This window comes from Pelobates fuscus, chromosome 10 (assembly GCF_036172605.1).
Source record: "Pelobates fuscus isolate aPelFus1 chromosome 10, aPelFus1.pri, whole genome shotgun sequence".
Taxonomy (NCBI): domain Eukaryota; kingdom Metazoa; phylum Chordata; class Amphibia; order Anura; family Pelobatidae; genus Pelobates; species Pelobates fuscus.
The window spans coordinates 114,384,841-114,409,009 of record NC_086326.1 but is presented as its reverse complement, the minus strand read 5'-3'; the positions used below and the strand labels follow the sequence as shown (position 1 = coordinate 114,409,009).

The 24,169-nt window shown below is 44.5% G+C and overlaps 1 protein-coding gene across 1 annotated transcript in view; it reads right to left on the bottom strand.

Moving 5' to 3' along the window:
- The window catches only part of TNKS1BP1 (tankyrase 1 binding protein 1), a 160,928-nt gene extending 138,559 nt beyond the window's left edge, over window positions 1-22,369 (bottom strand). Inside the window, exons 1-2 of the mRNA XM_063434935.1 lie at window positions 22,284-22,369; window positions 20,180-20,270 (exon numbers count right to left, since the gene is read on the bottom strand). Of these exons, the coding sequence (XP_063291005.1) occupies window positions 20,180-20,240 (61 nt within the window). The 5' untranslated portion in view covers window positions 20,241-20,270; window positions 22,284-22,369. The remainder of the gene's footprint in view (window positions 1-20,179; window positions 20,271-22,283) is intronic.
- Window positions 22,370-24,169: the final 1,800 nt, after the last annotated feature.

Here is a 24,169-nt window from a genome sequence, read left to right as displayed (position 1 = left end):
CCCTGATAAACACTGACACGGAGCCCTCCATGGGTGAAGATGGATTAATTTATTTTTGCGCTCTGGTTTTTTATTTTATTTTTAAGTTCGACGGGTATGATGGCTTTTTATTTGGCCTTTTTTTGGGATGAAAAATGAAGATTTTAGAAAAAAGAAGACGTTGAATAGTAAGTTGAATTTTACTTTACAGGGTAGTAATTTTATTCCCCCTCACTATTTTTTAGGGTGAGGGGGGTAGGTAGGGGCTTTTTTATTTGGTTGTGTGACTAGGGGCTTGGGGACCCCTAGTCACCTTTGATGGGGGAGGGGGGGGTTTCATTTAGGGCCCCCACCCGCCGCTCTACACACACTATACACACTCTACACACACTATACACACTCTACAGACACTGCATACACTCTACACACACTGCAAACACTGCACACACACTATGCACACACTCTACACACACTGTACACACTATACACACACTGCACACACTATACACACACAGCATACACCCTATACACACACTGCATACACACTATACACACACTGCATACACACTATATGCACACTATGCACACTGCACACACTATACACACACTGCATACACACTATACACACACTGCACACACTATAAACACACACACTGTACACAATATACACACACTGTACACAATATACACACACTGTACACACTGCATACACTATGCACACACTATACACACACTACACACACTGCATACACACTGCACACAATATACACACACTGCACACACACTGCACACACTATACACACTGCACACACTATACACACACTGCACACACTATCCACACACTGCATACACTATGCACACACTGCACACTCTATACACACACTGTACACACTATACACACACTGCATACACTATACACACTCTACACACACTGCATACACACTGCACACACTGCATACACTATACACACCCTGCACTAACTATACACACACTGCACACACTATACACACTGCATACACCCTATACACACACTGCATACACACTGCAAACACACTATATACACACTATACACACTGCACACACTATACACACACTGCATACACACTATACCCACACTGCACACACTATACACACACTACACACACTATACACACAATATACACACAATATACACACACACACACTGTACACACTATGCACACACTGCATACACTATGCACATACTATACACACACACTACACACACTGCATACACACTCCACACAATATACACACACTACACACACTGCATACACACTGCACACACTATACCCACTGCACACACTATACACACACTGCACACACTACATGCACTACACACACTGCATACACACTATACACACACACTATACACATACTGCATACACTATGCACACACACTACACACACTGCATACACACTGCACACAATGTACACACACTACACACACTGCACACACTACACACACTGCACACACTATACACACTGCACACACTATACACACACTGCACACACTATACACACACTGCATACACTATGCACACACTGCACACTCTATACACACACTGCACACACTGCACACACACTGCATACACTATACACACTCTACACACACTGCATACACACTGCACATATTGCATACACTATACACACACTGCACACACTATGCACACACTGCATACACCCTATACACACACTGCATACACACTATACACACACTGCATACACACTGCATACACACTATATACACACTATACACTGCACACACTATGCACACACTGCACACACTGCACACACACTGCATACACTATACACACTCTACACACACTGCATACACATTGCACACACTGCATACACTATACACACACTGCACTAACTATACACACTGCACACACTATACACACACTGCATACACCCTATACACACTGCATACACACTATACTAACACTGCATACACACTGCATACACACTATATACACACTATACACACTGCACACACTATACACACACTGCATACACACTATACACACACTGCACACACTATACACACACTACACACACTATACACACACTATACACACAATATACACACACACTGTACACACTATACACACACTGTACACCCTATGCACACACTATACACACACTGCACACACTCTACACACACTGCACACACTATACACACACTATACACACACACACTATACACACAATATACACACACTGTACACACTATACACACACACTGCATAAACATACATTTAAAAAAATTGCAGTTGTTTTTTACATTTCAAAGTTTGAGAGGGGGGTGCCAAATAAAGAATCCGGGTGCCAAATGCTCCAGGTACGCCCCTGTATAGAGGGGAGCCATGTTACTCTGTATATAGAGAGGAGCCATATTTACACGGTATATAGAGGGAGCCATGTTTACACGGTATATAGAGGGAGCCATGTTTACACGGTATATAGAGGGAAGCCATGTTACTCTGTATATAGAGGGAGCCATGTTATTCTGTATATAGAGGGAGCCATGTTTATACGGTATATAGAGGGAAGCCATGTTACTCTGTATATAGAGGGAGCCATGTTATTCTGTAAATAGAGGGAGCCATGTTTTTACGGTATATAGAGGGAAGCCATGTTACTCTGTATATAGAGAGGAGCCATGTTTACACTGTATATAGAGGGAAGCCATGTTACTCTGTATATAGAGAGGATCCATGATTACACTGTATATAGAGGGAATCTACCGAACAAACAGCCGTTTACCAACCTCCCCAGAGCCGTGGGACGCCGGCCGGCGTTGTTAATGGGCCACCCAGAAGCTGGAGTGTGCCTCCTATTTACCTCCCTGAAGCTACGGTTAATCGCAGCTTAAATGACGAATCCAGGGTGGTCTTTGTTCGGTTGCCGACCACGAGGCGGCTGCCATTTTAATCGTGCGAAAGACCAGCGGTGTTCGGCAAGGATTCTATGGAACTAAAAACGGACACTTATTTGCACGAACACCGCTGAGCCGTCCGTCGCCTGGTTCCTATTCGTACAAGTTTAACCGAACACCGGCATTCGGTATTTTGTATATGAGAACATGTGTTAACCCAGATAGCCATACCATGGAGCCTATTCGTGGGATTAAAGACTTTGGCTCCATGGCGATTAAACTGTATTTGTGTGGTCTGAGTGCCATTCACCTAATAATGTGCACTCAGACCTGAGCTATCTGGGGATGTGTGACATGTCTGTGTTTTATGTATAAAAGGTAACTTTGTGTATTTTAAGGTGTTTCACTGTATTTTGTGTCCCATGTGTGTAATGGAGTTTTGCCTCTGTCCTGGGAGATATTTGAATTACTTCCCAATTATCTCCAGGACAGAGGGAAGAGATCAAGATGCATTGTGGGAAGGTTTTACTGCTGTGTGTCTGTAATTGGTTTATGTCTGTCCTTTGTTACAGTCTTCCATTTGGTCCCCTAGGGGAGTGTCCACCAGGTGGGAGACCTGCATAAATACTGGGCAGGTAGCCCTGAGTAAATCAGTTCCTGCTTAACCCTCAAAGCGATGTGTCGTCTCGTTCTTTGGGGGAATTGGATTGTATGCTGACTGCCAGGAGTGTAAGCGGATTGTATGCTTTTCCTGTTCTGCTGATTCCAGGGTTCGTGTGTTTGCAGTTCGGGAGTTGGTGAATTCGTACAGTTTGGAGTTCAGGAGATTGCAGTAGCTGCTGGTCTATGGAAAAGGGGATTATCGCCTAAACGGTTTTTATCCCCTTCTTAGCGAAACGGTCCGTTACAATTGGTGGCAAGCGGCGGGATCGTTCCTACAACCAGAAGGACAGCTACAGGTAACACCATCCCCTGGATTTACAAAGTGAGGGCAACGCCAGTACCGGTACAGCGCCCCTATCTACTAAGGAACCAACTTCAGCAGAGCAAGCATGGCACCCTGCTACACTCAAGAGGCGTATGACAGAGAGGTCACCGCGGTGCTGGCTTTATGCGGACCCAACCCCTCGGAGAATATAGTGCAGCTTGTGAAGAAAGCAGTGCGAGAGTATTTGCCGTGGGAATCAGAGCGGGCAAGGGGGTTTGCCGTCCTTCCTCCCCAGCGGCAGTGTGTACCCCAGGGAGCTGATGGTGTCGTCCGTCCTCCCCAGCGGCAGTGTGTCCCCCAGGGAGCCGAAGGTGCAGTCCTTCCTCCCCAGCAACAGTGTGTAACCCAGGGAGCTGATGGTGTCGTCCGTCCTCCCCAGCGGCAGTGTGTGTCCCAGGGAGCAGAAGGTGCCGTCCTTCCTCCCCAGCGACAGTGTTTACCCCAGGAAGCTGATGGTGTCGTGCGTCCTCCGCAGCGGCAGTGTGTGTCCCAGGGAGCAGAAGGTGCCGTCCTTCCTCCCCAGCGACAGTGTTTACCCCAGGAAGCTGATGGTGTCGTGCGTCCTCCCCAGCGGCAGAGTGTATTACAGGGAGCTGAAGGTGTCGTCCTTCCTCCCCAGCGGCAGTGTGTACCCCAGGGAGCTGATGGTGTCGTCCGTCCTCCCCAGTGGCAGTGTGTGTCCCAGGGAGCAGAAGGTGCCGTCCTTCCTCCCCAGCGGCAGTGTGTATCCCAGGGAGCTGAAGGTGTCGTCCTTCTTCCCCAGCGGCAGTGTGTACCCCAGGGTGCTGATGGTGTTGTCCGTCCTCCCCAGCGGCAGTGTGTAACCCAGAGAGCAGAAGGTGCCGTCCTTCCTCCCCAGCGGCAGTGTGTACCCCAGGGAGCTGATGGTGTCGTCCGTCCTCCCCAGTGACAGTGTGTAACCCAGGGAGCAGAAGGTGCCGTCCTTCCTCCCCAGCGGCAGTGTGTACCCCAGGGAGCTGATGGTGTCGTCCGTCCTCCCCAGCGGCAGTGTGTACCCTAGGGAGCGGAAGGTGCCGTCCTTCCTCCCCAGCAGCAGTGTGTACCCCAGGGAGCTGAAGGTACCGTCCTTCCTCCCCAGCGGCAGTGTGTACCCCAGGGAGCTGATGGTGTCGTCCTTCCTCCCCAGCGGCAGAGTGTCCTGCAGGGAGCAGAGACCGTCGGTCTCGCACCCCAGCCGCAGGACAAAATATTGAAAGGGGAGACAGTTGGTCCCCCTCTCCACCAGCAGAGAGAGTGTCCGGGAGAGGAGCGTATTACCCCCTCTCTCCAGTGGCAATCTACGATTCAGGGAGAGGAGCTGGTTACCCCTTCTCCCCAGCGGCAGCCTAACCCTCCAAGGGGAGATGTTAAACCCCACAACCGTGCAGATGGGACCGTAGTCTCTGCACTTACAGCACAAGGGGTAGGGACGGTCGGTCCTGTCCCCCAGCCACAGAGCGGTGTATCCAGAGGGGAGACACTGGCACCAGGGCAGAGTACCACTGGTCTCTGCCCACTCAGCAACCCACCAAGGCAGCCTACCAGTTTCCCGCACAGCCGTGGTGAGGCACCTGGACAGGGACAAGTTTCCACGTTATCCAGGTGGAGTAACCATTTATTGTGGGTGGGCTGTACTACTGTTTGTGCTTCGTGGGTGGGTTGCTGGACTAACCAGGGCACTGACCGTCAGGAGGTCACATACCCTGTTAGTCTGTTTGGAAAAGGGGAGAATTGTAGAGTTTGCCATGAGCTTTTGGAGGGGGCTGCTTGCCCGCCTCCTGCCCTGTGACTATGACCCCTGGTAAATTTGTACTTTTTAGAAACAGTGTATGGACATACTGAAACTTTTTGGACACTTTCTCTTTCCCTCCCCCGGATCCATTGTTCTCCAGCAGGGTGTTTTCCCAGGGACACTGCCAGACTCTTGTGAAACTGGTTTGGGCCGGAAAGCCATGCTGGCAGTGGGTTTTAAAAATACTTTTGCTAACTTTTGAACCCCTGGTCTGATTCGTGGCATTTTTTAATATGTTGTTCCTCTGAATGGATTGATTGTGAATATGTAATTTTTATGTGAATGTGATGTATAGTTTTAAAGTTATAGAATATTTGTACAAACAGTATTTCTCTGCCTGTGATAATTAAATTTCCCATTGTGTAAGATAATTGTATCACAGGCAGAGGGAAGGACTTTACTGTGGGTTGTAACTGTTATTTTATTGGTTATTTTATACCTCCCTGTGGGCGGTCCTGTATGTGCAAGACCGTAATAAAAACCAGGATGGGTGTGCCAGCACAGTGAGTTCCTGTTTAACCCTCAAAGTGAAGTGTCGTCTCATTCTTGGGGGGAATTTGATTGTATGCCGATTGCCAGGAGTGTAAGCTGTTCGTATGGCTTTTCCTGTTCGGCTGCTTCCAGTGTTCGTGTGTCTCTTGTTCGGGAGTTGGTGAATTTGTGCAGTTTGCAGTTCGGGAGATTGGTGATTACAGTAGCTGCTGGTCTATCTGGAAGGGGATTATCGCCTAAACGGGTTTTATCCGCTTGTGAGCGAAACGGTCCATTACAGACAGTCCTGATCTAGATTTAGTTCCCTGGTGTCCTGCATATGGGAACACTAGGGAACTATACTTGAGCAGCACAGCACGAGTGTATCATTAGATCCAAAAAAGTAATACTATCCACATGCAAAAAAAAAAAAAAAATTTGATCTTAAGTGTGGATATGCACTGGAAAATAGTAAACAATGTTATAATAATCACTTAACCAAAAGTAGAGTTGCTGAGAAAGTCTATTAAATCTAAAGCTACTTAGCTTTTCTCTGACTAGGAAATCCTGACTCAAGGGTGCCCCCTAATTAACAGGCTTTATTAATGCTGGCCACAAGTTGGGGGTATCCTAAAAAGAGTCTTGTGTTAGTGAATAGTCCAGAATGCTGTACTTGTTAGAAAGATCTTAGTGAGATTAGGTTTTCAGTACTTACTATTACAAGTATTCACTCCAATATGTGGAGTCAGTAACACTCAAATAAATGGAATCAGTAAATAGTCACCTGCCACTTAATTCAGACGTGAGCTCATGAGTCTATACATGTCTTCATAAGTTATGATTGCTAGCATCAATGTATGAATTCAAGCAAAACAAGGTTCAATTATAGTAGAAATCACCTGTAGTACTGAAAAATAAAGCATGGATAAAAGAGAAGCCTCTCTCCCTGGTAACCTAACTACCGTATATACTCGAGTATAAGCCGACCCGAATATAAGCCGAGGCCCCTAATTTTACCCCAAAAAACTGGGAAAACTTATTGACTCGAGTATAAGACTAGGGTGGAAAATGCAGCAGCTACTGGTAAATTCCTAAATAAAATTAGATCCTAAAAAAATTATATTAACTGAATATTTATTTACAGTGTGTGTATATAATGAATGCAGTGTGTGTGTGTATGAATGCTGTGTGTGTATGAATGATGTGTGTGTTCGCAGTGTGTGTATGAGTGCAGTGTGCATGAATGCAGTGTGTATATAATGAATGGAGTGCAGTGTGTGTGTATATGAGTGCAGTGTGTGTGTATGAGTGCAGTGTGTGTGTATGAGTGCAGTGTGTGTGTATGAGTGCAGTGTGTGTGTATGAGTGCAGTGTGTGTATAATGAATGCAGTGTGTGTATAATGAATGGAGTGCAGTGTGTGTATATAATGAATGCAGTGCAGTGTGTGTGTATGAGTGCAGTGTGTGTATGTATGAGTGCAGTGTGTGTATGAATGCAGTGTGTGTATGAGTGTGTGTATGAATGCAGTGTGTGTATGAATGCAGTGTGTGTGTGTGAGTGCAGAGCATTGGTGGGGGTGGGCATTTTATTAATTATTATTTAATTATTATTATTATAATATATAACATTTTAATGTTGTTATTATTTTTTATTTTATTGTTATTTTTTTAATTTATTTTTTCGTCCTCCCTCCCTGCTTGTTAGCTGGCCAGGGAGGGGGGCTCTCACTCCCTGGTGGTCCAGTGGATGGGCTGTAGGAGGGGGCTGTCAGGAAGCTGTTACTTACCTTCACAGCAGCTCCTGTCACTCCCTTCTCTCTCCTCCGTCCGTGCAGCTCCCAGGTCAGCTTCCTCTGCAACTCTCGCGGCCGCGCGGAGCGTTGCCACGGTAACCCGTGGCAATGCTCTGACCCCGCGGCTCTCGCGAGAGTTGCAGAGGAAGCTGACCTGGGAGCTGCACGGACGGAGGAGAGAGAAGGGAGCTGACAGGAGCTGCGGTGAAGGTAAGTTACAGCTTCCTGATAGCCCCCGGTCCTTGTCTGTATTATGGCAATGCAAATTGCCATAATACAGACAACTGACTCGAGTATAAGACGAGTGAGTGTTTTTCAGCACAAAAAATGTGCTGAAAAACTCGTCTTATACTCGAGTATATACGGTAAATAGTCAGAGATTGGAAATAGAATGTGAAAGAGAAAGTAATAACTCATAAATCCATTATATCATGCTTAAAATGTGCATGATGGATAAAATTAGCGTGAGTGCATGTAAAAGTGCCCTGTGAAAATCAAAAGTTGCCCGATGTGCGTTTCGGTGCACAGCGTGTGCACCTTCGTCAGGGGTCGAAGGTGCATGTGGATATTATTACCTTTTCTTTATTTGTACATAGGGGTTAAGCCCTAGAAACCACTGGAGTGTCTTTCTGGTGATTTTATTCAGGGTAGGAGGCCTTCCACACGCTAATAACCTTGAACTGAATACATTTCCTAATTTTATCATTAGATCCACCTGTGCTGTGCACAGGCACTAGGTCCATTCAGAGGTCACTTCAGCAATGCCCTCTGCAAGGTCCAGCAGGTTGAAGGCCATAAAGGTCAAATGAAGGGAACTGGAGTAAGGGAGGGAGAACTGTCAGTATGGTAGTAGTTACAACTAGGCATCTTGGAGATGAGTGGTAAAGCAGTAGAAATACCACTCTAGGGTCTAATTGCTAAACTCCAGATTTTTCTAATTGAAGATGATAACGTTTGGAAGTTTGTAAACGTATTGAACACTTTATTATTATTATTATTTTATTATTTATATAGCGTCATCAGATTCCGTAGCGCTGCACAATGGGTGGACTAACAGACATGTAATTGTAACCAGACAACTGGACGTACAGGAACAGTGAGGTGGAGGGCCCTACTCAATGAGCTTACATTCTAGAGGGAGTGGGGTATAGTGACACAAAGAGTAAATGTAGGTGTATGAAGTAGGTTGTTAGAAAAGTATTCACTGAGGGCTTAGTAGGTAAATGTGATAGTTGCCAGAGATAAGTCATGGGAGGGGGGGGGGGGGGGAATAAAAAACCTGTTAACAGTTTAATTGACATGCTTTCTTGAAGAAGTGAGTTTTCAATGATTTTTTGAATGAGTGGAGACTGGGTGAAAGTCTTACGGAGAAAGGAAGGGAGTTCCACAAAGGAGGTGCAGCCCTGGAGAAATCTTGGAGGCGAGCATTATAGGTGGGAGTACGGACAAAGGATATACGTAGGTCTTTGTAGGGGCCTTGACGGGACATACTTGTGTATTAGGGAGGATAGGTAGGTTGGAGCAGCATTATGTAGGGACTTGTAAGCAAGCACCAGAATTCTAAATTGAGCCCTATATCTAACTGGAAGCCAATGCAGGGACTGACAGAGCAGGGAGGTGTGGGAGGTGCGAGTGGACAGGAAAATTAGTCTCACCGCCGCATTCATTATATATTGCAGCGGTGCAATCTGGGAACATGTAAGACCACTGTGAAGTCTATTGCAATAGTCAAGGAGAGAGAGAACAACAGCATGGACCCACAGCTTATCCGCATCTGCCGTTAAATAGGGGAGGATGCGCGCTATGTTTTTGAGATGGAATGGTGTGGCTGACTGAGCAACTGACAGTAGCACAATGCTTGGACAACCTTTATCAATCTATCCATCATGATAGTGTTAAAGAAAAGGTGGAGAGGATGTTGAGTCATTATTATGTTGCAGGTAACACATACACACTATATTTGGTTCAAATTAGTGTATTTTGTATGCTGTTTAACAGCTGTAACATCAACTTAAGGGGCACATTTTTGATGGGGATTGTGTTAAGAGCCCAGTAGTCAACATAGGCATGGCTTATAAGATTGAAGGTCTCATTAACGCACACACTCTATGCGTTCAGTCATGGGAAAAATAAAGTACACCGTATTTGAAATATATGCTGTAAACGACACGCCTGTTCCTAGAGGACAATTTTTCTTGACTTGATCGGTATACCAATCTAACCGAACAAGATTTCCCATTCTGATTTGCATATTGAATAAAATACCGAACCCCAGGACCACCCAGAACAGTCGTGTCCTGCTAGTTGACCCACTTGACCTCATTAACACTTATACAAACTGCAAACACTTGAACATTCTAAGTGGTAGGCTGGGTGGCCGCAGTTCGTATTGGGCGAACACGAGGCAGCGGCCATATTGTTTTGGCAAACGCTTCCAGCTGTGTTTGGTCGTCGAGTGCTTGGAACTATTATCACACACTCAACGACCCAAACTCCACTGAGACTTCCATACTTACCTACGTTCGTGCATATTCATCAGACGAAGGCGGCGTTTGGTGAAACCAAACTCCCGAACAAGGGGCACACGACTAGCAGTCCCACGAACTGTTACTGTTGGTATTATTTTCGTATTTTAAGTTCCCGAAAGAGATCGACCGCACAACCTGAATCTATGGAACTATTTTGGGCAGGAGCCTCGTGTGCGGTCGGTCAAAAGAAAACTTCCATGAAAATCCTGAACCCCTGGACCGATTTGGGTGATTTTTGGATATGTTGCTTACCCAGATCGGGGCTATCAGGGGATATACTTTTTATAGAGTTTATGTGAGTTTTTGGGGTACTTTTGGGTTGCCTGTAAATGGTGTCCTTTTTCGCCTGGAGATAATTGAGTTGATACAGTACTTGACTCAATTATCTCCCAGGCAGAAGGGATTGTATGCTATGTGTGGGAGTGTCATGTATTGTAACACTGTTGTTATTGGTCTGTGACTTTGTAAAACAGTCTTCCATTAGGTCCAGGTGGGAGTTCCCTGGATTGTCATAAAAGGCCGAGTGTGGCACCATTAAAATCAGTTCACTTTACGCTCACTTTACCCTCAACACACAGCTATACAGGATTCATGGTCTGCTTGGAGATTTCTTTGAGATTACTGCTGCGCTACTCACTAGGGGAGAAGGACATCTCTGGCGTTTAAGGCCCCTCATCACAAGGGGTGACCTCCACATATGGTTTTACATGTCAGGACATTATAACAGTCAACTGTTCCTTAGCAGATCTTAAAATTAGGTAAATACAACCTCAGATGAACAACAACACATGACAAATTACACCTTGTCATAGTTTGGCTAAAATTGAGTCATGCATCAAACAATGATCCCCAAGCACACCAGCAAATCTACAGCACAATAGCTGAAAAAAAAACACAGAATCAAGGTGTTGCAATGGCGCAGTCAAAGTCCAGACCTCAACCTGATTGAATTGCTGTGGCGGGAGAGTTATGCATAAACAAATGCCAGCAAGCCTCAATGAACTAGAGCAACGTTGTAAAGAACAGTGGGACAAAATTCCTCCTAAACTATGTGGGAGACTGATAAAGTCGTACAGAAAATGTTTGCTTTAAGTTATTGCTGCTAAAGGTGGTTATACAAGCTAATGAATCATAAGCTGTACTTAGTTTTTCACACATGGCTTATCCATTTTGGCTTTATTTTTGTTAAGTAAATTTTTTTTTTATGACAGCATCACTCTGGTCTCCATACTCTCTGCCTATACCCATCTATTTAGAGGGAATTTCCTTGCCCCTGGCAATATTATATAATAGGTAATAGTATTACCATTATTACACAATTAGCCACTATAGGGGAATGAGTATAGTATCCCTTTGTTATTTATAAATGATACAATAAAGACTTTTGTCCATTACTCAATTTACTTTAACAAAGGGTACTAACCACGGTATTGAAGCATTACTCTGCTTTCCCTTTCACCCTCTATTATACACCTATGCTCACTAGGATTTGTAGGTATCACTTTATTATAGTTGTCCAACCTTTTCCTATGCCAGTTTTAGATCTCCTTCTTGGGAGATTTTTTCTTTTTTCAGTTTATTAGCATACCTGGGTACAAGCCCTCGGTGGGCCTGGCACCACCACTTGACCACAGTTCCTCGTTTCTTCCACTCATACCGCTTTTTCCATCTTTGAAGGGGTTTGGCGAAACAAGGAAATAGTCCTCTACTCGTAACAGGGATTAAACTGATAAGAATAGTAGTACTTAACACACCTTATAATAACGCAGAGAGAGGTCAACGCAGAGAGAGGAGTCTGAAGAAGAGGAGTCAGAGGAGGAAGGTGGCTTTGAGGAGGTGGAAGACCAAACACAGCAGGCGTCCCAGGGGGCTTGTTGTCACCTTTCGGGGACCCTTGGTGTTGTACGTGGCTGGGTGGAGGAAGAGAACTTCAATGACATCAGTGAGGACAAGGAACGGACATGGCTAGCTTGGTATCTAACCTTGAGCAAATGGGGAGTTTTCGGTTGTGCAAATGGACTATTTGCAGTTGTTTGCGGTGCGTGAAACGGGGAGTTTGGTCTGTCACTGTGAAGCGGGCGTAACCCTTACACTACCTGATCGATACAACATCATACAGTAGGTCCCCCCCCTCATTATTTTTATGGCCCCCACCCACCGCTCACGGGTGGGTCGGGTGGGAGGACAGTAGGTCCCCCCCCATTGTGATTTATGGCCCCCACCCCACGCAGGGGTGGGGGCTGGGGGGGAGGACAGTAGGTCCCCCCCCCTTATCCGTATTTACTGAATATCCCCTGTATAACAATGTTTAGCATTTAGTATTTAATATTCCCTATTCTGCTCTGTGTCAGTGTGAATCAGGGTCCCTGAGGACAGGTGTCAATCCATATCTGCCAAGTGACCCTATGTAGGGGGAACAGTCCCTATTCTGCTCTGTGTCAGTGTGTATCAGGGTCTCTGAGGACAGGTGTCAATCCATATGTCAAGGTGTCAATATGTCATATGTCAGGTGTCAATCCATATCCATTGTGATTTAGGAATGTTAGGTGATTTATGCCCTTTATAGATTAAAACCAGACTCTGCATCAACTGTGTAATTTTCCATGGGAGTTTTGCCATGGATCCCCCTCCGGCATGCTACAGTCCAGGTGTTAGTCCCCTTGAAACAACTTTTCCATCACTATTGTGGCCAGAAAGAGTCCCTGTGGGTTTTAAAATTCGCCTGCCCATTGAAGTCTATGGCGGTTCGCCCGGTTCGCGAACGTTTGCGGAAGTTCGCGTTCGCCGTTCGCGAACCGAAAATGTTATGTTCGCGACATCACTAGTGATAATCAGCACTATTTAAAGAGTGCAAGCAATCCATACAGATCTGTACTATTATTTCTTTTACTTTTGCATGCCATATATGAATTGGGGTATCATCCAGTGTGGAATATAAGTATATTTTTCCCTTTTATAAGCTTTGATGCATGTGGGAGATGGGCTCGTTATTGTTCTATATCGCTCCACTTCTTAATAACATACTTTGGATACCTTGTATGTGGTGAAGGGAACACTTACCGTATATACTCGAGTATAAGCCGACCCGAATATAAGCCGAGGCCCCTAATTTTATCCCAAAAAACTGGGAAAACTTATTGACTCGAGTATAAGACTAGGGTGGGAAATGCAGCAGCTACTGGTAAATTTCTAAATAAAATTAGATCCTAAAAAAAATATATTAATTGAATATTTATTTACAGTGTGTGTATAATGAATGCAGTGTGTGCGTATGTGTGTGTGTGTGTGTGAGTGCAGCGTGTGTGTGTGAGTGCAGCGTGTGTGTATGAGTGCAGTGAGTGTATGAGTGCAGTGTGTGTGTGCATGAATGCAGTGTGTGTGTGCATGAATGCAGTGTGTGAATGCAGTGTGTGCAGGGCCGGTGCAAGGATATTTGCCGCCGTAGGCAAAAAAAAATTTGCCGCCCCCTCCCCCCCATATGTCCTGACTTCCCCTCCTCCTCCCTCAGTGGTCCTTACCTCCCCACCCCCGTGTTCCTTCACTCCCCCCCCCAGTGGTCCTTACCCTCCCCTCCCCCAGTGGTCCTTACCCTCCCCTCCCCTAGTGGTCCTTACCCTCCCCTCCCCTAGTGGTCCTTACTTCCCCCTCCCCTCCCATAGTGGTCCTTATCCCACCCCCTCCCTCTCATAGTGGTCCTTATCCCCCTTCTCCCTCCCATAGTGTTCCTTATCCCCCCCATCCCTCCCATAGTGGTCCTTATACCCCCCTCCCTCCCATAGTGGTCCTTATACCCCCCCTCCCTCCCATAGTGGTCCTTATACCCCCCCTCCCTCCCATAGTGGTCCTTATACCCCCCCTCCCTCCCATAGTGGTCCTTATCCCCCCCCTCCCTCCCATAGTGGTCCTTATCCCCCCCCTCCCTCCCATAGTGGTCCTTATCCCCCCCCCTCCCTCCCATAGTGGTCCTTATCCCCCCCCCTCCCTCCCATAGTGGTCCTTATCCCCCCCCCTCCCTCCCATAGTGGTCCTTACCCCCCCCTCCCTCCCATAGTGGTCCTTATACCCCCCCTCCCTCCCATAGTGGTCCTTATCCCCCCCCTCCCTCCCATAGTGGTCCTTATCCCCCCCCTCCCTCCCATAGTGGTCCTTATACCCCCCTCCCTCCCATAGTGGTCCTTAACCCACCCCCTCCCTCCCATAGTGGTCCTTATACCCCCCCCCCTCCCATAGTGGTCCTTATACCCCTTTTTTTTTATTATTAATTTTTTTTTTATTATTTTATTTCTTATTTTATTTTTTTTTTCGTCCCCCCTCCCTGCTTGATATATGGCAGGGAGGGGGGCTCTCCTTCCCTGGTGGTCCAGTGGCAGTTCAGTGGGGGGGAGAGGGGGGCTGGCAGAGCTGTACTTACCTTTCCTGCAGCTCCTGTCAGCTCTCTCCTCCTCTGCGCCGTCCGTTCTGCTCTTCTGTCAGCTCCCAGTGTAAATCTCGCGAGAGCCGCGGCTCTCGCGAGATTTACACTGGGAGCTGACCGAGGTGCTGAACGGACCGGCGGAGGAGGAGAGAGCTGACAGGAGCTGCAGGAAAGGTAAGTACAGCTCTGCCAGCCCCCCTCTCCCCCCAGTCTGTATTATGGCAATGCAAATTGCCATAATACAGACTCTGACTCGAGTATAAGCCGAGTTGGGGTTTTTCAGCCCAAAAAATGGGCTGAAAAACTCGGCTTATACTCGAGTATATACGGTATTTATAAATAGCTCTAATTTTGCCCCTATAGAGCTGTTTTTTATGTACTTAGCGCTCCCGTATAACTTACTTATTTTTATATAATTTACTATGTGAGTATTTGGTACCTTTTTGCCCAACATACAGTGGAGACCTATCGGTTACATATTTTATTTATACTTTTTCTTTTTTTTGGTACATTTATTGCACCTATTTTTTTTTTTTATATTCTTTATTTTATTTGTGCTTGGAATAACAGTAAGCATGCAGAGCCACAACAGCTGCTGCCAGCATAGTCGTAGCATTGTACATTGCGGCATTTCAAAACAGCAAATTTTTTATATTGTGGAATTAACAAGTTCTGCGGTATCATCGATTGGTAGCGATTAATAAACATGCTATAATACGAAGTATTCGAGCAAGACAACCTTGGTAGTTAAAAGTAAGTAGCAAACACACTAACATGCTAGACTAGGTATGTGTAACGGATCGCCTGGCACCCCGACTGGGTACCTCCGTTAAAGGATGCTCCTAGTGTTTCCTGAGGACTCCAAGCACTCTAGCCGACACCACAATCACCGAATCAGAGAAGCATAGGAATCCTCTCAAGCCTCTGAATGCTGTAGACAGTTGAATAGGAACCATACGAATAGGTTTGCACTCCTAGCAGTCAAACTGGAACAGCATACAATAAATCCTCCCCCAATAATGAGACGACACTTCACTTTGAGGGTAAAACAGGAACTCTGGACTGGCACATCCAGCCTGGCTTTTATTACAATTGTACACTTACAGGCCACACCCAGGGGGAGGCATACAATAACCAATGACATAGATGTTACCTCCCACACATCCCCTCCCCTTAGTGTGACACATAATCCCATTATGCATACAGTTTAAAATATACTTTTTACACAATATTTATAACTTCAAAACCATACATCACATTCACACAAAATTACATATCCACAATCAATCCATTCAGGGGAACAACATATTAAAAAATGGCATGGATCAGACCAGGGGTTCAAAAGTTAGTAAAGTATCTTTTAAAACCCCTAGCTTTCCAGCTCAGACCGGGGCCTTCTCTGTGCTGGAGAAGTAATCCAATTACCTCCCAGCACAGAGACAGACTCCATTAACCACATGGTTACAGAAAGACATAAAACACTTTAAAATACAGAAAGTTACTTTTTATCCATAACACACAGACATTTCACATATCCCCAGATAGCTGGGATCTGAGCGCACAAAACTACCGAATAGCGCGCAGATCCTATTCACACAGTACAATTGCCATGGAGCTAAAGTCTTTCCCATAGTCTTTCATTATATGAATAGGCTCCATGGTATAGCTATCTGGGGTATCACATTCCCATAAAGTCTGGTCCATAGTCCAAAGGCAAGAGGCGGGCAATCAGCCCCCTCCAAGGACACGTGGCGAGGTTGGTTTCGCCACAGTATGTATACAATAAAAGTTGTTGCTCTTAGGATTATGCATCTGAGGAGGCATTTCTATATATACAGAGGCCCAACTGGGTAGTCGGTAGTGCGTCAGCAGAAACAGTAGAGTCACAGAGTAAATATGCTTGGTCAGTTATGTCAGTAATTCTGCAATGTCAATCACAGTAAGACCACAATATAGCAGACTAGGTTAAGTCTATCTATTTAGGCGCCAGTAACCTTAGTAGTGAGTCCACTAGGCTGCGCGTATATCTTTGTAGTTGCAAGAACTCTTAACTATAACAGCTTTAGTCACAATGAAAAAACATTGACTTTGGGGGTCTCATGTGGCTTATGTATCTGTGGGTGACGTGCCGGTTAGTGAGCTATGGGTCCCTATAGTTAAACATCTAGTTCAGATGCATATATATATAATGGGTATATTCCGTGCAGCAGTTGGGCTGTCAGACTTAGAGTGTGAGTACATGAGTACGTGTCACTAAGACTGGTAGGATCTGGCTGTTAGTGCTCATACATATTTAAGCATTGTTTGGGGTTCACAATTCACAGATGCTTACTCAGTTAGAACTATGTGCATATATATAGGCAATTATAGGCAGGGAAAAAAAACCGACAAAAAAAACAAAACAAAAAAAAACATAAAATATAGAAAAAAAAAATTTAAACAGTGGGGCTGCATGATGCTGGGAGTCCATGGTGCTGCGCAGGGCCTTAACATGTTAGTTTGTTTTGCCCATACAGCCAAGTTTACCATAAGACGCTCCTGGGGCACCACTTTAAAGTGAAGACGGTCCGTGGGTTGAGCAGTGCGGCCCTATAGCCCGTGCACAGTATTACATGCAGATATATATATAGGAAATGCTTTTATCGAGGGAAAGGAAACCTTTCTCAAATGCCTATAGGTTTAAACCTCATGCTATACCGAGGCTCATGATGTATCTGCATGCTATGGTTGGTCGTTATTCTAAACAGTAAGCTGTTTCTGCGCGGTGTATTTTGAGGGCTAACACTGGTAGCTTAAAATAAAAGAAAACGTAAAACTAGGGAGAAATTAACTCGTCATTGCATGAGACGTTCAGTAGATAAGTGGCGCGCAATCTTAAATGAGTCGGTTCCATAACAGATATGGCACATTGGCCTAGGGAGTGACGTCTAAGTCTGGGGTACCAGGGTACTATGTTACAAGCAACACACATATGCTAGTAAAATTATCAGTAAATGCAAGCTGTAAATGTCCCTGTGAGTTCAATATCTGTGGCGAAGATAAGTAACGCCCCCCCATCGGGAACCAGAACATCCTAGAAAGAGTTGCAACATTTGAAAACATTAATTAACATATTAAATCATAGTAAAACGATGTGGCTTAACAGGAGCCTAGTGGGAGCTCTCCTGCCGGGTTGTGCGACTGGTTTTATGGTCGCCAGTCTCTGTTTATGTAGTGACCGCTAAGTATGGGTCGGGTATTAGTCCCTGAGGTATGAATGGGACAGTTCTCGTCGGGTCCCAGGAGTGCGGTGGCGAGTTGATACCTTGTTGGCCCATCTGGGTGAGGGAGTCCGGTGGTAGGCCCAAGGCCTGCAGTAGCTGCGCCGAGTCGGCTGGGTCCTGTATCTTGTGGGATTCCATTCCCTGGCGGACTGCGAGCGTGTGGGAAGGCCGCCAACGGTATTGAAGGTCATGCCTTCGGAGTAGTGCGGTGAGCGGCCGGAAGGAGCGCCGCCATGCCAGGGTCTCGTTCGAGAGGTCAGTAAAGAAGTTTAGTGTCATGTTGTCGAATTGAAGGGGCGTTTTACCCCTAAGGGCTTTGAGGACTGTCGTTTTGTCCTGAATGTTGTGAAAGGTAGCAATTAAGTCTCTGGTGGCCGTGGTCGGCGCTCTTGGTGGTTTGGGGATCCTGAAGATGCGTTCAGGGCTAATGCTGTTAACGTGCAAGGGTGCCAGTATGTTGGTGAGCAGTCGTTCAACTATCTGTGGGAGCTCTGTATCGGGTATTGCTTCCGAAACCCCTCGTACCTTCAGGTTGGTTCTCCGCCTAGCGTCCTCATATTCTGCAAGGCGGTGTTCGTGGCTTCGCTGTTGTGTTTGCAGGTCGCTTACAGCCTGCTGAAGTTCCCCAATATCTTTGGTGTTGGTTGTGGATGCCTTTTCGAGGGTGCCCATGTGGGTCGTCAGGCCCTTCAGGTCTCCCCGTACCGCTGTGATGTATTTTTGCAGTGTCGTTTGTAGATCAGTGAGTAGTTGTTTTAAGACCGCTGCAGTTACCGGAGCTGAGTCCGGGTTGGGTTTGTGCTGCTGTGGGGGTTGTCCCGCTGCGGGTGTTGGTAGATACTCTTCTCCGGAGAGGTCATCAGAGAAATCAGAGCAGCCTCCGTGGAGCGCCGCCATATTGGACCCGCTTGGGCCTCGTGCCTGTCTCCACATATCCCCGATGGTAAGCCCCGAGGACGGTTTGTCCATGATTATTTTTCTTGTTTTTCGGCCCATGTTGTCGAGCACACACAGGGGGCCTTGGCTTACGTTTGGGGGTCTATTGAGTGGGTGTTTTCCCCCTATTTTTCCGCTTGTAGCCCGGAGCTCTCGTTTAATGCGGCCGCTCGCTCCTGCAGTTAGGCTCCGCCCCTGCACCTATTTTATCTACTGAAATAAAAGTTACGTTTTAAAGCACACTGATTGTTCTCACATAGATAGATACTCCGTTAGAGATTTATTTTTATTTTATCTACTGAAATAAAAGTTAAGTTTTAAAGCACACTGATTGTTCTCACATAGATAGATACTCCGTTAGAGATTTATTTTTATTTTATCTACTGAAATAAAAGTTACGTTTTAAAGCACACTGATTGTTCTCACATAGATAGATACTCCGTTAGAGATTTATTTTTATTTTTTCCATTTGAATTTCCCAATTAGGGGTTACCCCCATTTTTTCCATAAATCTCTTAAGTATCTACCTCTACCCTATTTGTATACATCGGCTCAACTTTTTCCTTTTCTTCTAGTATCTATAGCACCAGCAAATTCCTTAGCGCTGTACAATAGTGTGGCGAAAGTAATCTCGCCACTGGGTTTTGGAGAGGCCATATTGAGTAATGCTTTCCTATGGGCGGTTTTAATGCGCACATGGCTCTGGCCGCGCATTCGGCTCCACTCGGGAGCTGACGTCGGAGGGGGAGGAGAGATTACCAGCACCGAGGGAGCCCAGTGGTAAGTGGCTAAAGGGGTTTTAACCCCTTCAGCCCAGCAGGAGGGGGGCCCTGAGGGTGGGGGGGGACCTAAGGAATACATAGTGCCAGAAAAACGAGTTTGTTTTCCTGACACTATAGTTATCCTTTAAGAGGGTTTATATTAGGCAAGTTCCCATATTTCCAAATGCCACTCTCCTAACTTGCTTCCAGACCAAATATGTATTAAACAATATTCCTGGAAAACCTTCTCATTTTTTAAACACCTTGTGCACTTATTAGCGATAATGTTTGCCAAATTTCTGTCCATGAACACAATTGCACTCTGTACTCTCCTATTTCTATATCTCACTATACCTGTTTTCTCCAGCTCCTGGTCAGAATGATGACTGTCAATCTCACCGCTCGACAATGACATGATTTTGGTGAAAATGTAAAGACTCTTATGCTGCAAGAGAAAGAAGTTGGTTTTAGATGGGAGTTGTGTTGATCCTAGTTATACATAATTACGGCTTACATGCATTCTATATGTAGACTTTTTAAAAGGACAAATTGAGGTGCATCTAGTGCGTTGATGAGAGTCCTCACCGCCGAAGGAGCCCGGCGGTGGAGAAAAAGTGAGTTAACCTCTTCCTCACCCTAGAGCCCGGCAAGAGGGGGGCCCTAAGGGTGGGGGGGACCTAGAGACCCTATAGTGCCAGGAAAACAATTATGTTTTCCTGGCACTATAGTGGTCCTTTAATAGTTTGCTAGACCCTGTTAAAGTTCAATTTACAGAGAAAGAGATACAATTGTTTAAGGTAAATTACATCTGATTAAAAGTGAAACCAGTTTTTTTTTTCCATGCAGGCTCTGTCAATCATAGCCAGGGGAGGTGTGACAAGGGCTGCATAAACAGAAACAAAGTGATTTTACTCCTAAATGGCAGAGAATTGAGCAGTGAAACCTGAGAAGCATGATCTATACACAAAAACTGCTTCATTAAGCTAAGTTGTTTAGGTAACTTTTGTGTTCCTTTAGCTTATGAAGTGAGTAGCTGGCTAGGCCAGCATGGTTTATTTTAGTTTGTAAAATGTATAATATGTTTCTAAAGTTATTCAATGTATTTCTTTCATATACCTCACAAAGAGTAATACAGTTATTGCCTTTTCATTCCTCAAGGTTTCTGTATTCCGATTATGAGGTTTTGTCTTATTTGTTATTATTCAATAGCCTATGTAATATATACGTGCTTTAATACCACTAAATGTCTCTATATTTCCACGTAAGTAATCATATGTCTTATCAAGGACTCTTGTGAGGTTGTTACAACAGAGGATGTAATAAATGCAAACGTGCACTATATTTGTCAAATATGGAGATATTCTTTGTCACATTATTTACATATATTATTTGTTCCCTACCTCGAACCCAAAAGTAATACTTGTTTTGCTTTGTTCCATTAGTCATAAGCGTGTCATCTCATGTTCTGATATTCCCAAAGATTCTTTAAACTACTTTTCCTCCCTTAAAAGTTCTGTTTACCTCATTTTACTTGCTCTGGTCCCCTTACGGCTCAACAAGAAAATACTGCATGGCATTACAAGCTAACACACACAATAAAATGCAGCAGCAAACATCTGGAAAAAATATGTTTTCCAGCAGTCATTAAGTCTTCCAACCCAAACGTTACAGTTAAAGGAACATCCCTAATATGTATCAATGATTGCACGAATAGTTCACTTTAACATGCGTTTAAGCACCACATTAAAAACAAAATTGCATAACATAAATTATGTATGTCTTTTAATTTAACTTGTTTGCACACTGCTGTTGTGAAATAAACGTATTTTTTATATTTGAGTTACAGTATTGGCATGTGTCCACGTTTCTTGTACACAGGGTGTGTGTTTTTCTCTCTGTCATGATTTGTGCATGATACAATGTTCCAAAGTACAAAAGAAATCCTCTAGGGGAATATAAGGAGAGCCAGAAATTGAGCAATAAGGATCACATGCCAAGCAGAAACTGTGACAGGCACTGAGACACACCCGTTCTCACTCCTCCAGACACTAACTTTTAATAACACTCATATTAACAAGCATACAAAGGACAAGCACATAAACCAATATTGATATGAGCAGAACGACTTTTACAATGCTTTGTGCAGAGAAATTAAACGTTAACACTCTTACATATACATACTTGAGAAACACGAAATAAACAGTGATTTCCAAAAAAGATTAAAAAAAATAATCCTTAGAAATGTGAAAAGCACATATATATACTGAGTACATACAAAGTCACTAATTAGCCAAAGAACTCTTTGCAGAACTAGGGGTGTAACAACAAGCATATTGTAGCATTCTTGTCCACACCTCGACAATATACAAATGTTTACAACCTGGTCAGGAGATTCCAGAGCAAAAAGGCTAATAGCACAGAAAAAGTTCATGCTTTGTAACACTCTGTCCTTTCTTACCTGACACCTGTATTACCTGCCGCTCTCACTTGCTGGTGTGCAGCAAAGTTTGTACGAGTTGGTCTGGTCAAAGCTCAAAGCAAAGACATTCCTCTCCACTTACGCAGATCCAACACACCCACTTCTGCTACATATTCATTCCAGCTCATGAATATAAATATTGCCGTTCTCAAACTTAGCAGTTTGGGTGGATTGTGAGAAAGAGCGCCACCAAAGGGAGAGAGAGAAAAAAAAAATGACTAATGGGACATTAACCTTTTCGTGACTGAGGTCGTTTGATTTACTTACGCAATGTGTTTGTTCAGCTGTCTTTTTTATGCTTTCGCAGATAATGTGCCCATGTTATTATTCTGCATTGCCCTTTAATAGAGGGATATGACTTTATTTTTAAATATATTTTTTTTAATTAAATAGTTTTTGTATTTAATGGGAAAGGGGAAAGTAATACCTCACTCCAAGTCAAATATATAACATACAGATAAGGGGACTCAGGTTGCATAAATGACCATAAAACATAACAATTGTCATAATAACCCAATAAAGATATAGCCACCTCTACAAACATGTAACATACGGTCGTTTATTATGGGGATGTAGTGTATGCACCCGCACCGCAAACCCACCTTAATAACTTAATACATTATATAATTTGTTATGACACTTTGTACTAGAATGTAATTTCTTTACCCACCACTGTGACATGTTAAAAGAGCTAAACTGGCTGTCGCTGGAATCCGGACACACTCTTCATCTTTCCAGCCTTCTGCATAAGAGCATTTCTGGGAAGCTCCCACCCTACCTGACTAGAATGCTCTCCCCGGCTGTTCCCACCTCCTATAACCTCCGATCCAGTACTAGCACGATATTAAGCATACCGCAATACAAAATTAAGTGGCTCAATCCTCCTTTTCCTACAAGGCACCGCAATTACGGAATAATCTCAGGGACACAGTCAAATGTTCATTCAATCTATAATCTTTTAAGAAATCTATGGCCATATACCTCAGCACAGAATGCACCTGTCATGGTTGATTAAATGTATTGCCTGTTTTGTGTTGAATTTATATATGTGTGTATATTTATTAATAGTTTGTATATTGTATTTTTGTAGTATTGTATCCTATTGTAACAATGCAATGTTTTGTGGACCCAGGACATACTTGAAAACAAGAGAAATCTCAATGTATCCATCCTGGTAAAATATTTTATAAATAAATAAATATAGTATAACAAAGTTCAACATTTCAGTTAGACAGTAATATAAATGTAAATTTGACCAGGAAGGGGTATATAAAAAAGGAAAAATAAATAAATAAAAAACATTTTTTTAAAAAAGGACACAGGGAAAAATATTGGATGTGACTTTTTCTGATACTCTATATTGTTATACACAAGCTTAATTGTAAAAGAAAAAGAGCATTAAGTAAATGGAAAAGTATTTTTATAATAGTTTCTGGTCAGCTAGTGCCATTTATTCACAAGTTCTGATTGTGGACATGTCTTATTTTACTTTTTAATTAACCCGTTCACGCCGTTACGGCGTGCTATGCCGTCCCGTTAATGGGCTTAAACACCTTCACGGCGGCATAGCACGTCGCGGCATTTAAGCCCACCCACGTGTCCCCGATCCCTCCCAAACTGCAGATTACGGTTGTGGGACCGGCCTGGCAACCCAGGCAGGTCCCCTGTGGCCAATCCGTGGTGATCTGCAGTTTGTGATCGCAGTGACAGCCAGTCACTGCGATCACTGTTACAATGTGTCAGCCAATGATTTTAAATCACTGGCTGACACATTGTCTCTGCCCCTCTCCTCACCTCACTTCGATCTGAGAGAGAGAAGCAGACAGATCGTTGCTGGAGAGCCCTGTAGGAGAGAGAATTGTGAA